Source organism: Bacillus rossius, chromosome 13, assembly GCF_032445375.1.
Source record: "Bacillus rossius redtenbacheri isolate Brsri chromosome 13, Brsri_v3, whole genome shotgun sequence".
NCBI lineage: Eukaryota > Metazoa > Arthropoda > Insecta > Phasmatodea > Bacillidae > Bacillus > Bacillus rossius.
Genome location: NC_086340.1, coordinates 33,321,470 through 33,338,263, shown reverse-complemented (window position 1 = coordinate 33,338,263; position 16,794 = coordinate 33,321,470). Strand labels below are relative to the sequence as shown.

At 35.2% G+C, this 16,794-nt stretch overlaps 2 protein-coding genes across 5 annotated transcripts in view; both read left to right on the top strand.

The window, feature by feature from the left end:
- LOC134538436 (ATP-binding cassette sub-family G member 4) overlaps window positions 1–16,794 on the top strand; it is a 365,107-nt gene that overhangs the window by 228,797 nt on the left and 119,516 nt on the right. For all 4 annotated transcript variants that reach the window (XM_063379760.1, XM_063379763.1, XM_063379762.1 and 1 more), the window contains one exon: window positions 4,530–4,647. In XM_063379760.1, the coding sequence (XP_063235830.1) occupies window positions 4,530–4,647 (118 nt within the window). The remainder of the gene's footprint in view (window positions 1–4,529; window positions 4,648–16,794) is intronic.
- Window positions 4,978–15,772, top strand: LOC134538435 (uncharacterized). Its single transcript, XM_063379758.1, has 3 exons — window positions 4,978–5,793; window positions 6,963–7,149; window positions 9,112–15,772. Exons 1-3 carry the CDS (start codon window positions 5,771–5,773, stop codon window positions 11,395–11,397), a joined length of 2,496 nt encoding a protein of 831 aa, XP_063235828.1. The 5' UTR covers window positions 4,978–5,770; the 3' UTR covers window positions 11,398–15,772.

Sequence of the window (16,794 nt, the reverse complement as noted above, 5' to 3'; positions counted from 1 at the left end):
CATTAACAGAGCTCCGGACAGCCGAGGGGCAATGACTTCTTTGACCTACTCCTTCTGCTACGCCTTATTGTTGCGTCACTGCAAACGTGAGTGGCAAGTCTTTTGCTTTTTACTTCACAGTGGGGACTGCGGTCGCCTCGCGTTCTGTTTCAAGCGGAACAGACCTTGACACGCTCCTCATTAAAAACTACACAGGAAAAAAAAAGTTCTGTACTTTCACACGAGATTCCTTTGGAAACCACTTTCCAAGAAACAGTTTAGTAATACTACAATAATGGTATTGTAATTTTGTACAACACATGGTTATGGTTTTCTTAATACATATATGAAATACGTTTTCAAGATTACACTGACAAGGGGACCAGCAAGTATGGTACAAACGGATTTTAATGGGTCTTATATAGGTTGTGGAAGGAGGCCCCCATAGTACTAAGCTAAAAGGGTTTTGTCCAATGCGCCTTAGTTTTCATGAAAATGGTGGTTAACGTTTTATACGAACGTTTTACACCGGTACATTTTCCGTCGTGCCAGGTGAGCCAGCCTAGCATAGTTGGTAATGTTCTTGCTGAAATAAATGAATTTAAAACTAAAAAAAAACTAACTTGCCTAGCAGCCGGCCGGTCAGGGTTCGCTTCCTGCTCATAGAAATTTTATTTTTTGATTATTTCATAACTTTATAATAATTCTTATTTTAACGCGAGCGACGATGTATTAAATTCGTACTAGAAACGAATTAAAACCACATTGAATCGAATTAAATATAATAATGAGTGAATGATGTGTTATAGTTCATTACTTCCTGACCATTTATTTCCTTTTTAAAAGATTAGAAAACCATTAGGACTCGCCTACCGTAACTACAGCATAAGAGCGATTATCAAAAGAAAGGTTGGGAACGGCAAAATCAAGTAGCAATCGTTGCCCAAGTATGATTGAAAAAAATACATCACGCAAAAATTAAATATTTTTTGACTATTTATTCCAGCGTTAGAATAAGGATTATTAAAAAAATAATGAAATAATAAAAAAATAATTTTATATGAGCAGGAAGCGAACCCTGACCGGCACGCTGGTAGGCAAGTTTAGTTTTAGTTTTTAAATTAATTTATTTCAGCAATAAAATACATAGTTACAAAGAACACAACAGCAAAGAAAATAGCACGCTCCAGCTGACTCAGCTCTTTCGTGCTTAAAAGTAAATACATGATAAAATAAAAACAACACAAAGGTACAATAAATATCATCATTATAAATTCCAGGAAAAAGTATAAAAAACTCAGAGCACAGCAAGTAAATAGTGAACAGTAATGAATTAAAAAACGACCCGAAGTAATGAAAGAAAGATGGAGGGTCGGAAAAACAAAAGTAAAGGCAGTTCGCCCACTTGCTTTCAGATGGGAGAATTAAAAAATAAACTCGGGGGGCCAAAATAGCGGCTCACAAAGGGAATAAACTAAATATTACAAAAAAAAAAACATCAAGAATTATGAAAGCGAAGGACCAATAGGCCCTTAACAGGTAAGTAATACCTGCAAGGAAAGTGAAAAGGTAAATCCAAGTAGTTAAAAACTTACCAACTAGGCTAGGCTGGCTCGCCTGGCGCAATGGAAAATGTACCGGTCTAAAACGTTCGTATAAAACTTTAACCGCCATTTTCGCGGAAACTAAGGCACATTAGACAAAACCCTTTTATCTAAGTACTCTGGGGGCCTCCCTCCACAACATACATATAATAAACCTCTTAAAATCCGTCTGTACCATACTTGGTGGTCCCCTTGTATTTCTTACGAAAATCGGCACATTATTTATAGTTTAATTAATGTTTCAATCAAGCATATTTTTATACCATGAAAAAAGTAATCCAATATTCAACTATTTAACAATATTTTGTTGTATCATGCCAATAATGTGAGCATTTAATACTGGAAAGCTAGCCAGGGAAAGGTTTACAAATAACTTTAACTAATGTAGGTACTGGGACAACACAAAGCATAAATACTCGGGTAAGAATTCGAACCCAGTGTAACTACGAACAAAGTTTTGTAGTGATACCGTTGTTTTCATGTATATGTACCAATTTACAAATATATGTAATTTTACACGAATATTTGTGTTCAATTTACAAAAATAATTACAGTTGAACGTTATTTTTACTTCACGTAAGTCCTTCTAAATTACTGTCTTCAAAATTAATCACAATGTGATAAATGTTACTAGACATTTTCGGAATATGATCACGCAATTGACGAGCGTTTAAGTTGTATTTTATTCATGTTTTAATTTACGTTTTTTTTTTAAATCCTGTCTAAGATTTACCTCCGCCTGACTGTGTATTCATCCGAAAGTCTCATTATGCGTACCTAACAACTGCAAACATTGTTAGTCACAATATTCTGTGTCAAATGTCTTCTATAAAAACGCAATGCGTACAGTTTCAGATAGTAAAATTTAATTCGATCTTTTATTAACCTAATCTTGGAATGGTGGTTTAGATTAACAAAATGTTGATTCAGCCATGGAGATTCTATAGTTAGAAAACCTTGTCGACGTACAGGAGTGAAATGAATCCGTGAAATAAACTTGGTGCTATGTCTCAAATACCTGGGTATTGAGTTTTGCGTCACACAGTTATGCACAAATTAGAAAGATCTCTGAACCACTTAGCAGGAAATTCATAAAAACCCTCGTCACAGTAAGATTAAAGTCAAGAAAATTTAATTCCACTCATACATTTTTTTTAATGTTTCAGCAAGAAATTTGTCTATAAAATCATCATTTATAATCGAAATAATGTTCAAAAATTAGTGATGGGTTGAATCCTAATCTTCTCGAACCCCAAAGAGAACTTCGAATATACGCCCTTCAATCCGAATATAGTTCTATATGGTCCAAAATAAATAATATACAAGAAATGAAAAATATTCAGTATAGAGTATGATGTTAAGCCATTAAAAAATTTAAAAGTTGGTTTCATGAACTAAGTTTCAAGAATCAATATATCTTGTAATTTTAGTTTACGTATATAAATACATTTTAAACGTACATTATCTTGGGAAATGGTACCAGGACATGTATGAAAAAAAAAACTGACCTAGTAAATTTCAGGGGTCATCAGATTTGAATTATTTATTTGATTTTATTTCCTCTAATATTTTACTTCGATTCCTTTCTCTCCAATTTCGAATCCTTCGCTATAATATGTTTTAGACTTAATCAAGGTATGGTTTTTCCTTCAGTGTCATTCTTTCTTTGTATTGCAGAAAAACGTATTCTGCGAGAATATAAATTTGTTTTTAATTTTTTTAATATAACCGAAATATTAATGTAAAAATATTTGTAAATTTGTTCAATTACATGAAAACAACTGTGTCACTACGAAATAGGGTTCGCAGTTATACTGGATTCGGGTGTTACCGGGATTTTTATTATTGTGTTGTCCCAGTACCTCCAACAGTTGAAGTTATCTGTAAACCGTTCCCTAAATAGCTTTCCAGTATTGACTGTGCACATTAATAGGCGAAAAAAAATTATTTCCAATTATTAAATATTCTATTATCTTTTCCGCCGTTTAAAAAACTTATGCTTGAATGAAACATCAATTAAAATATTAAACTACACGCCAAATATTCGTAAGAGATGCTCAGTATCATCTCAAAAGAACGTATTTCATGTATGCAAAAATAGCCATAGCCACGTGTTAAACAAAGTTACAATATCCATCTTTCTTGGCTTTTGGTTTCCAAATGAATCGTTTGTTAAAGTACAGAAAAAAACTATTTATGGACTGTTCTACTTAATTGTTTGTTTTCAGAGAAATAGTAGCAGTGATTCGTAAACTGTACTGCATGTGTGGTACGATGTTAATGTTTCTCTGTGATTAAAGATGTAATGGTGCCTCGATGAAAGTGTTTGTGTTTTTTTTTTTTGACGTGACGTCTAATAAATTGAATATGAACGTCTAATGAATTGAAAAAGTGTCCCGTTACGCACATTGTTCTGTTACACTGTGTCCCGTTACGCCATTGTTCCGTTACGCTGTGTCCCGTTACGCTGTGTTCCGTTACGCTGTCGGCGAGTGCAGTAATAATAGGTTATGTTACAATTGACAAAAAAACTATGGTGATTCATATAATTGATGATAGATATTTGATTACAGTTTATTTATATGAAAACTTGTTCATAATTATATTTAAACTTTATAGCTAAACGCAAGTTTTTAAAATTAATTACAAGTCATCTACACGTGAACTGTTTCGTCGACTGTTTATAAAGTGAAATGAAAAGTTAATGTGGTTTTCATTGCTTATTACAACAAAATTTTGGCAATAAAGGTTAATTATTCTTGAATTTTAAAAATCTGATTACTAGTATAGTTTCAAGTATTTATTCTTTCATTATTAAAATAATAATGATTCAATTTTATTCATAAAAGTATGCAATCATTTCATCAATGTTTTGTTATGACGTTGTTACGTTAAACTATCGTCCGTAAACCAACTTTACAGACAACCAATTTTTTTTTATTCCAGGCAGGAAGGTGATCCTGCACGACATATGCGGGAGGTTCCTGCCGAGTCAGCTGATCGCTATCATGGGGCCCTCGGGCGCGGGGAAGTCCACCCTCATGGACATACTCTCCGGCTACAGGTGAGTGACCCGCGCCCTTAAGAGTGGTATATACCCCTTTATAAAACCAGTTATACACGCGTCCACTACTAGCCTATTTTCTAGAGAATTATGATAGCTACAGCTTCCAGATTATTAATCTGACGAGAAAAGTAATGCAGTTTTTCCAATATAGTTTTATATTTTGGAAATTGTGACGCAAAATATATTTGAAAAAATTGTAAAAACAAGCAATTCGTTGACGAATTTCTAGTTATTCGATGAGAAAAATGAAAATTTGAATCTATATTGGAAAAGATTATATTTTTCTGAACAAAATGGTATATTAAAAGTATAAGGTCACAGCATTAAATATCAGTGTATTTGGTTAGGAAAACTGGCTAATTTGGCATTTTTAGTGTCTGCCTTGTGCTGCTCGACGCGAAAGTTGACGCCAAGCTCCGGGAAGACGAGCAGGGTGGGGATGACACTGACACGCCTCAACGTCGCCCGCGGTAGGGGAAGTGCTGATCTGTAACGGCGATAAACCTCTGTCCTCCGTCCTCCCTCCACCCTCCACCCTCCTCCCGCTATACAGCAACACCGTTTCTCTGAAGGATTCATGGGACAGACGATTTCCTTGGAGAGTAGCTTGGAAATAATCTTCACTCGGTAGCAACCTACATTGTACACGATTTTTAAGTCTGTTGATTCGTTCAATGGTTCGTTAATGCTGTTTGTGAGCTTTCGCATAATATAAAAAAGACGCAATTATCTGTTAGTCGGTACGCATGGAAAAAAAGCAAGACAAACGAATCGGTAAGTTAGGGCGACTTTATTTAAGTGCGAAACGGAAGAAAAGAAGAGCAACGGCTCTGATTGAGTACCAGAAACAAAGGTAAGATATAGCGATACCGATATTAATTTTTCTTTTATTAATGTAAAAGAACACCGGATAATTCCAAACCCGGCTAAAAACTATTTTAAGAAACATGTTTTACAACCTAGTTTATACAATGCATTTAATTTTTTTAGAAAAATCCGAAGAGTTGAAGAATATGGTGCAGTTCAAGAGGAAGTCAACAGCACAGTAACTGATCCCCAAACGGCTAACTTGACGGCTCATTTTTCTTTACCAGGATCAAGCAACGCAGGGAATGAAAATATGGTTCTGAATCCTGATGAGGAGTAAGAAGCCAGTGTTTATATTACACAAACTGCAAACTGTATTTAACGATACCATTTAGAATTAGCATTTTATTACGATCGGAGTCTAATGAAAGGCTTAAATTTTTCATATAAATTTTTTTCAGTCCAGTAAATGAACTTCTATGGATTTGTTCTTGGATATATATACATAGTGTTACGGACAGATTAAAGAAAAGTTAGATACTCGTTATTACTGTTGTATGTAAGTCATAGGAAGTTATTATGGCTTGAAGACCATACATAGGTCATCGATTATCAATTTCAATTAGTAATTTTAAAAAGTGAACTAATATATCATTAATTCAGTCCTATAAGAGTCCATGTGATGTGAAAAATACTAGTGCTATTATAAAACAAGCCGAAAGATAATTAAATAAATCAGTATGGGCGAAGTTATGAGGGCGGGGGGTAATTGCGAGAATGGAAGGCAAGCTAGTGATGACTTACTGTGTTCGGTTCCAAAATACAGTTTCTTCATCCCCCACCTCATTTCCCTTGTTTGAGCGTGTCTCAGTTTACAAATGCGTTCGACTATCAACAAATTATTGTGTTACTTGTGATAGCCGCTTGGCTGGAAAAACGCCAAGAATCCTTACTGCTGCATGTTGTAATATTCAAGTGCGTCATTGGGTGATTGTCCATGTTTCCTTATAAAAAATATTGAGTGCGAAAATTTTTCGCCTTGTAGGCTTTCTAGTAAAGGACGCTATACAATATGGCTCTCCTGCAAACAAAACATTCAGTAAATATATAATGACATAAATTATTATTGTTCCACGTAGGCATTTCTTGTTTTTGAATGTTACTTGTTTGTATGCAAGTATGTACGTGCATGCATGTGTATGCCCGTATCTCGTGCTGTACCTACATTCTGGAATTAGACTTGTCATATTAGTGTACAGTAAAACTCTCTTACATCATATCCCACATTTACTGATTAGTTTGCGAACAGTTGTAGTGTTCATAGGCAGGATTATAGAATTAACTGAATATGTCACTACCTTTAAAGAGTAATTAATCAACATTTTGAGCAGAACACACAACTATAAAATTGTACTCAAATATGAGAGCCAAAATAGGAAATTTCGTTACTTTTGGAATTTTGATACTCGACATGTCACAAATATATTTCGTTTTAATCTTTGCAGGACAGTCACCAAATCGTACGCCATACTTCAGCCACCAATCCAACTGCAGGAAACGGAAGCCGGTGTTTTTCATTGGTCCACGGAAGTGTCTGACACAATCATCATAGAAAACATCAACATCGTTGAAAACTCTGAATCAGCTAATAAAATGGCGTATGAAATGAGCAGTGTTCAACAGAAAAGAAAGGTATTTAGAACAAAAATTTATCGCTGATTCAGAATTTTTGTAATAAAACGTTTGAACCTATTTGAACAACTGCCAGTCCCATTTTCTTTACCTGCTATTCTGCAGTACTCGGCTGCAAGAGAAGTCGATATTTTATACAGCAGATACTTCAAGCTGTAGCCGGTGCCAAGGATGTGAATCACTTGTGTTAATTGCATATTCTCCTTACAGAACTGGTACAGGAAATCGGCTTTTCGCATGAACCTACTTGTGCCAAGTTCACTGTAGCTGTATTTTATTCGCACTAACGGCAACACTTGTGAAATTAAACTGCCCTCTTGTTACCTCTTGTTACTGCAAATATGTTAATGCATCTTCGGGGAATCACATAGTACACATTTCACCCATGCTCCTCACCCAAACATAATGGGAATATAATTTTTTACTTCATAACATGCAGAAATTAACAAAATTTGATTACAATCGGTTGAATTATAGTATGTACTGTTGGTTATTATCTACTTTTCTCTAGTTACAATCATTTGCTTTCGAAAATTTCGGATATTTATGAAAATGATACGGCCTATGGACGGGAACGGTTATCTTTAAACTCAGCGAACTTTAGAATCATTTCATGTCCGATTTTTATTAATGTTATTATTTTTTTTATTTGTGGTCACATGTTCGATGACACCTGGAAACTTATGCTCCAACAGAACCCCTTTGGATTTTTAATGATATTTTCCAACAGTTTCAACGCATTTCAAATACAGAATTTGGTTTTTGAAAGATAAAAAAAAAGGAATTCATTGATGTTGTTATGTGAAATTATTTCACACAAATATTCACTTCTTAGATTGTATGATTAAAGGGAAAAAGACGTTATTTTCTCGGTGCCATTTTTAGCTTTGTTTTTTAGAATTTCTCAAGTCGATGTATATTATTCATAGGTGTAACCATTCTGTGTCTGTTTTTGTTTGTTTCTTTTTAACCGACGACAAAAACGGAGGAGGTTCTCAATTCGACGCGTATATATTTTTTTATGTATGACCACGCATAACCTTTTACAGAGTAGTCCGATTTTGGTAATTCTTTCTTAGGGTAAAGGATATACCCCGAAGTTGGTCCCACATAAATTCGGAAAACAAATTACAACCCTAACGGTAGGAAAATCAAGCACGTAGTAATAAGTTGATTGTAGGCACAACAAATTATAAAATAAACCTTTTATAAAAAATTAAACCACCGAAAAAACTGTAAAGCAAAAAATGAACTTTTTTTTGCTTTTCAGTTTTTTAGGGAGTTTAACTTTTTTTATAAAAAATTTAATAGTTAATTATCTATAAAATACTGATTTCACCTTAGAGACATGTGTCGGGCCGCACGCGCATGACTCTCGCTATCATTTTACCAACTCATTCTCATACTACGAAGGCCTTATTGGAGACTGACCTATCAGAGCTCTGCGCGCTGTTATCATGGGCGCCAACCCTTCTTCACTGATGCAGAGAGTATCGCCATTAACCTGGCTTTCCTTGACTCGCTCATAGTGGAGGAACCCATAAATCATTTCTTAAGTTCATTTTTCCTTCTCCACGCCAAATATAAATTTGTATAAATTTAATTTCTAGCATTTGACTCTTTATTAATGTGGTCTATTCTTCTTTTGTTTATTACGAACTGTACAGATCTACATTCATATTTCTCCTAATTTTCATATCGTAATTATAAAAAAATCCCACGATCAGCAGGCTGTTTAAATATACCTATTACATAGTTGGCTTAGTGAAAATGTCACAGAAACACACATATTACACAACATCAAAAGTATACTTTATTTGCACACAAACCTGAAATTTCTTTTGTTGGCTAACTTTGTTACAAGAGTACACATTATTTTTTAATACACTGTTGACTAAGTTGTAGAAACATAAATTAGTGTGCAAATGAATTGCGTTAAATTTGGCAATTTAATGGTTTTAGATGTTTGAAGAAGTCAGCACCTCAGATACTGCGGCAAAAGGCGAATATTCTACATCCACAGACAACGAAGAACAAACAACGGTTTTGAACACTGACTTCATTCACGGTAGTAACGAATTTGATTCTGAGCCTGTGGCCAGCTCTTCTCTAATAAATAGTGCTGACAAAATACCCATGCATACAGAAAAAGAGATTCATGCCGACCGTAATTTGGAAGGAGTCAGGTTCGTTGAACTGATGTATTTTATAAATAAACTGGTTGAAATAAGTAACCATATTCCTGCTTTCGGTTGTACTCTAGCTAATATGAGTGTCGTAAGGGAGGTAATTAGAGGGTTTTCTTCCATTATTGTGTTTTCTTGTAATATGTGTAACAGAACCTTTTCAGTTCCAACTCACAATCCAAGTAGTCCTTCGTACATGGATGTCAATTCTAGGGCAGTTTCTGGAATCATGAGCATCGGTGGTGGACTTTCACATCTGGAAGAGTTTTGTGCGACTGTGGGTGTACCATGCATGTCAGCAATGACATATTCAAAGTATCACAACAAAGTGTGTGACGGATGGGAAAAAGCAGCAACAACTCAGATGAAAGAAGCTGTTGAAGAAGAAGCAGCTTTAGCAAAACAAAGAGGGGACGTGGATGAATTTGGAATTCCACTTTTGACAGTGGTTGTAGATGGCTCCTGGTCCAAAAGATCCTACAAAACAAAATACGATGCATTATCTGGTGTAGCTGCAATAGTGGGCTATGAAACTAAGAAAGTTATTTTCATGGCTGTCGCTAACAAATATTGCTATGTTTGTGCTCGAACAATAAATGGAACTATTCCCCAGCATGTTTGTTACAAAAATCATGAAGGAAGTTCTAGCAGCATGGAAGCTAATATCATTCTTGAAGGCTTTCAGCAAAGTGAGGCTGAACACAATGTTAAGTATGCCAGGATGATTGGGGATGGGGACAGTAGTGTTTACAAAAAAATTTTGGAAGCACGTCCTTATAAGAATATTACTGTTGAGAAAATCGAGTGTAGGAACCATCTTTTACGAAACTATCGTCGGAAGTTGATGAATGTGAGTGAAAACAGTTCACTTGGCATTGCCGCCCTAAGAAAAGTCGTGTGTAACAAGATAAGCAAAATTGTATCAGGCGTACAGAAGGCAGTTGCATACCGAAAAACTGAAAACACCATTCAAAACAATCGAATTCAAGGCTTGAAGTATGATATTGAAAATGGTACTAGCCATGTATTTGGTGAGCACTTGGAGTGTCGAAAATTAGGATATTTCTGTAATAATCGAAAGGAAGGTGAAATTAATTATGTCCCAGAACTTTCAAAAAAGTGGTCTGTATTCTCAACACACTCTACACAGGCACGTAGCTTGATATTTGATGTTGATAATAATGCTGCAGAACACTTCAACTCGGTCATTGCTAAGTTTTCTGGTGGTAAGTGTATAAACTATACCACCAGAAGGTCATACCAGGGAAGATGTGCTGCTGCTGTGGTAGCACACAATACGAGAATGCCACATTACATTCTTCACAAGACAATGCAGGATGGCATCAGCCCTAACAAAGTTGCAAAAAAATTGGAACTTAAGCGCAAAGCTAGAATTAATAAAAGACGAAATAATAAAAAGTGCAGAAGAATCGATTTTAGGAAATCTCTAGCCCAAGCAATCAGTGACAAAGATTATGGGCCGCAGTGCCAGAAACCAGACATGCCAGTGGATGTATACCAACAAGAAGAAACCAGATTATTACAGTCCATTCCGAAAACTGATGAAGAACGCCGTCAAATAGAAAGAGAAACGATACTACAAGCAGGAAGTGGAGAATGGCTGGAAATGAGACGGAAACTATTGACAGCTTCAAAATTCGGGAGGGTAATACGTATAAAGCCAACAACAAGCTGCAAGAACCTAGTAAGAGCCATAATATACTCTCATGACATACTTAATGTTCCAGCAGTACAACATGGCAGGCATTCCGAAGAAATAGCCATCAAACAGCTAGAAGGCCAGGAAAAAATTAATATAAGTAAAGCTGGTCTTTTTATTGACCAAGAACACCCATTTCTTGCCGCAACACCCGATGGCCTTGATGGCGAAGACCGTCTCGTAGAAATAAAGTGTCCTGCTTCGGCATATGGAATGGACATAAGTGAAGCCATGCGAGAAGGCAAAATAAAGTATTTGAAATATTCTGAAGAATGTTCTACTGTCATTTCGTTAAAAAAAATCATGAATATTTCTACCAAGTCCAGGGTCAGCTTCACATAACCAGAAGGGATATTTGCTTGTTTGGCATCTGGACTTCGAGCCAAAAGAAAGTAAAAGTATTGGAAATTTTCAGAGACGACACATTCTGGAAAGAAAAAATGGAGCCAAAACTCGTTTTATTTTATACACAATGCGTTCTTTCGGAATTAGTTGATCCTAGACACACAAGAAATATGGAAATTCGGGATCCACCGCACATAACAGAGGCTATCAAAAGCCATAAGATAAAATGCATGGGAAAACGAAGATCGTCCAAAACAAAACCGAATATTACATCCTGATTATATTAAACGTGAACATTTTTCAAGCTTTTGCAGAACTTTCAAGAAAATGTTGGTCTTGGATAATCATTCAAACTAATTTTTATAGTGACCTGTTTGATTTATCTGTCTACGTCGCCTGCTCACTTAGCTTCATAGACTATCACCTTTCATACAGGAAATTATTCTTGCTCATTGTTTCCAGAACGTTTAACCATGACAAGCATTTTCATGAACCTTCATATTTAGTATGCCAGCACCTACATGTGCATAAGAAAGTATAGCCCGTGTGGTCACGTTCAGTGCCAACCTAGAGAATCATTACCGTAATCCATAGGCGTGCCCAGACATTTCCATTAGGGGGGGCCCTGCTAAATTTTTAAATCAGAAGCTGAATTTAGAATGTTAAATAGCCTAAATACATTCACTCATTGCGTGTTTATATTTTTGTGCAGTATCGATGGGATATGAATGTTTACTAGTTAATATTTATATCCGTATAATTTTAGCAATCTTGAAAATATGTTTTTTTTCCATAGACAATGTTTAAAGGGTACTTACACATTTTTCCCTCTCGAATTTTCCAATAGCTTGGTCCAGATCTACCTTGAAATTAACTTCTTTTTAGTGAATGCAAACACAGCAATTCAGACAACGGAACTTTAACAAACCTCTTAATTTTTTTTTTTTGCTTGGCCATTTTAAGGGACCTCGTGTTTTAAATAAACAAAGGCGGCTGTATTTCCAGAACGATAAAATGTTTAGAAACATTGATAATTACCACACTGCAACACTGAAAAACAGTTTGAGTGTCACAGTGCCAGGAATATACGAATATTAACGAACGCATTAGAGAAAATGCCGATCTGAGTGATTACATTAGGGGGGGCCATGGCCCACCTGGCCCCCCCCTGTAGGCACGCCTATGCCGTAATCATTTTGGATATGTAAAAAAATAAAATATCTTACCTATAATGTAAATTTTAAAGCTGAGTTAAGCTTTCCAGAATGGTTAAATGCTCAAGTGAGTAATGGTGCTTTAAAAGTATAGAAGACATTGCTTGTTTAGGTGAATAAATACTGAGGTGGTCGTAACTGTTACTTAGTTTGAAGGAAATTAATTCATTTGGCAGCCAATTGAGAAATTTTGTAAAATTTGTAAATGAGAAAAAAGAGAATTTCCTAAAAAGAGTGTTCGGTATGCATAAACTTCTTGTCTTGTAAGTCCTAACAAAAATGAGAAACGAAATAAATTTCGTTATACTTATTATGTATAATAGCGACCATAAAAATATTTTGCTTCAGTGGTAAGCTGAATTAAATTCAGTATTTTGTTGTTTTAAAAGTGTGGGTGCATTAAATCAAATAGTATAAATGCATGTCTAGTAAAAAATATAAAGCTTATGTACATTTTTGTGCGTCACAGGTAAAACCAATTTGTGTGTAATTCTACTAAACTTGTTTAAATAATCTGTTGTCTTTTACTTTATCGGATTTGTAAAATTATTTATATTTAAGCATTTGTTTCTCTTTAATACCTCTCTAAAGGCCATCTACATACTTTAAAGATTGTTGGACTTTTCTGCAAACTGTTTTGAAAAAGGTTTTTGTGATGTAAAAATATTTGTGTTTGAAATGTCTATTATACCGTACAATTTTTTTTAATTTGTCTTTCTTGGAAGTAACTCGTGCGCACGTTGGTTTAATTTATAGTGCTCTTTTTAAATTTCTTTGTCTTTTTTAACATAATGAACATTGTCTATTGGTGTGAAACAAAATGCATGAATTACATGTGAAATAAATACATGTTTTTTAATGTGGAATTATGTAACGATTTTTTGTATAGTGCATTTTTCTACCACGTCCAAATAAAATATATGCTACTTGCATGATAACTCATTGCCATGACACAAGTGAAACAATTACAAAGAAAATTATTCCATCTTATAAAAACACGAACACTTTTTTTTTTTAACATAATACATAATATGTATGAATTTCGAAACGCTTTTACAACTATCATTGACAGATGCGAGTTATATAAAATACATAACATCGATTCGGAAAATATATTTAACTTCGGCAAGATTTGTTTGCAGAATAAGGTAATTTCATGTTCCTTGGAGGATATGTAACGTTTAATATCCACGTGACTTCGAAAATTACGATGTAATGTCACTTTTCCCATTTCACGTAAAAGTTTGTGTTTTTAGCAAAAACATAGTAATGCATTTTATCTTTTTTTTTACTTATGAACTACTACCCACGCGTAAAAAAGATGCTACCATTACGATAAACATACTTTTCGCTTTATTTGACATTTGAGTTGAATGAAACGTTGTGTGTAGCCACTGTTAGCTCGCGCGGCGCTCCGCTCGTACGGGGAAGGCAGGCAGGCAGGCAGGCAGGTAGCAATGCTGTCGAGACATCCCGACCCGTACCGCGCCGTCATGAGGAGGGAATGACCATGGAGTGAGGGAGGGTAAACCGAGTCCATCCCCTCCACCGACATCATTTCGCCAGGATGCGCTCCTAGTAGGCCACTCCTCCAAGGCTAAACTCCGCCCAGGCTAGAAGTATTTTGTGCTGCTCGCGCCGGATTCTGAGTAGCCGCTTCTCTATATACCACTCTTAAGGCCCCCGCCTCGTCAGAGGTGTGCGTGTGTTGGCCAGGCTCGCTGGTGCGTCTAGCGCGGTGTCTCCTCTGGACTGGCGCGCAGTCTTCTCCCAGTGCATATGAGCGGTGACCGTAACATTATATGGCATAGAAATGAAGACAAAGGTGTAATGCAAGATCCTTTGAGTGCTTTCAAGATAGGGTACCGGATGTTTTATGACTAAATATTACTCTGAAAACATGCTTTTTATCCATTTTAACTCTTCTAAAAATACAGTTTAGAAATTTAATCCGAAATCAAAAGTACTTTTCGGCCCTCAGAGAACTCTTAAATGCTTTTCGTAAGCAGACCCCACCCGGATATCTTGAGTAGTTTTGAAATCGCTTTGTTTTACCTGAAGCTCGGTGCATCGTATGTGTGCCCAGGAGCTGAGGTGTTGCATCCAGGCGCATTCTGAGAAAATAATGTTTCCTCTACTTTTACAAAACGTTTCCTTTGGAAACCAGTCGCCAAGAAATAGTCTGTAATACCTACTTCAAGAAAGGTATTGTTACTTCGTACAACACATGCCTACAGTTATTTTGTGTATGTAAGAGATAATTTTTAGAGATAATACTGAGTATGTCAAACGAAAATTGGCGCAAAATACTATTTTCAAACGATGGAAAATATGATAGAATATTCAACAATTGGACTTTATTTTGTTTTATCATGCTTATTATGTGCGCAGTTTATACTGGAAAGCTATTTAGAAAACGGTTTGAAAATAACTTTATTTAATAATGTAGGTATTGGGACTACACAAAGTATAAATGCCCGGGTAAGAATCCGAACCCATTATTACTGCAAACCCTTTTTCGTAGTGACACAGTTGTTTTAATACAAGTGTAGAAATATACGAATATCTAGAATTTTACATGAATATTTTTATTCCATTTGCAAAAAAAAATAGAGTGTAGGGTAAATGATATTTGAGCGGTAACTATAACAACAAAGGGCAAGGAAATTAATATAAAACTGTAATTCAACTAACTTGAGTGCTTTCAAGGAAACTGTACCATATTTTTGATGCCTAAAGATAATTCTGAAAACACACTTTTTTTTTTTTTTTTCAATTTTCAACCTTCTAGAATTTGAAATTATTTTTGCGTACATACAGCACTACGATGTCTTGAGCAATTTTTTCCAAATTAAGTGGTATTTTGTTTGAAGCTCTGCACACCGCATGTGTACCCAGATAGACAGGGGCCTTAATTATCACACTGGGATCACAACATCGCGAAAGGCACGACGCCGAAACGCAACGTGTACAGAATTATTTCCTAAACTATAACCTTTTATTCACACGAGTGACGTCACGTCACTGATGTCGTCAGTGCCACAACGTTCGCGAGCACGACAGACTTTCCGAGTAGAAAGTTTTCTATTTCCATCGCGTCGCAGGAGCGACGTAACTGAAATTCGTGTGAGATTTTGGTTTTAGAGTGATAGTCAGACTGGTGAAATTTTAATATTATTATTAATAATATATTTTAAATTTTAAATGCAAATACAAACTGTGAATTTTTCAAATATATGTACGCACACAATGATCCAAATTATCGTTAAATTTATTAAAAATTATATTTTTAAAATTGTCAATTAATAAAAAATTTATGAAATTTAGCCGCTCAAGTGTGTGTGTTTGGTGCACATGAAAAGCGCGAGCAAAAATGACATTTCCTTAATTACGCGAATATTGCATTCTAGCCAATGCCTGTCAGAACCTTTTTTTATAAGTCGTCCCAAAAATAAACCTTCGTAAATTAGCTTACCTGAGATTGACTTCGATTCGAACAAAACTTTAACATTATTTTCTCTACCATTCGATGTCGTTCCGTGTCGTACAAACAGCTGTGTTGGCTACAGATCAGAAAATCTGTTTAATATATTTTTTTTGTTATTTTTTTATTTAGCAGTCACTAAATTTTATGAGTAGAATTAAATTTATCTCAAATCCGAATATCAAAATGAATTTTTAATATAATTTCTGTAATCTCAATATAGGTCTCAAGAATCATCCTACATGTAAGTTTGGAAGAAATTTTTAATACATTAAATTTGTAATTGTATATCAAACATAAGTGTATATATATGGTTAGTGTATTGTGACGTGACTCCGTCAGACGTCCAGCGTACACCTATACACATAACAATAAATAACCTATAACATTTGGGGGGTGGTAGCTGTTGGTAAGCATGGTACTCGAGATCAAGTCTTCTCCCTATACAGGAAGTGTAGGGTATAATTTATGTACTGAAAAGAAACATGATTAGTTCATTCAAGCACAGATTTTATTCACTAGGATAATAAATAAAAAAAAAAATAATAATCAAACAAATATTTGATCAACAAATTAATAATAAATCATTTAACAATGGGATGGGATTAACGAATAAATAAATACATTAAATACACATTAAAGTGACGTCAGCCGGCAAACAATTATCTCTACCACAACATGGCCGTCGTCGCAGCT

Coding starts and splice junctions, on each gene's coding strand:
- LOC134538435 (XM_063379758.1), top strand. CDS start 5,771: ATGGTTCTGAATCCTGATGAGGA. Junction 5,794..6,962: donor GTTCTGAATCCTGATGAGGA/GTAAGAAGCCAG, acceptor TAATCTTTGCAG/GACAGTCACCAAATCGTACG. Junction 7,150..9,111: donor GTGTTCAACAGAAAAGAAAG/GTATTTAGAACA, acceptor TAATGGTTTTAG/ATGTTTGAAGAAGTCAGCAC.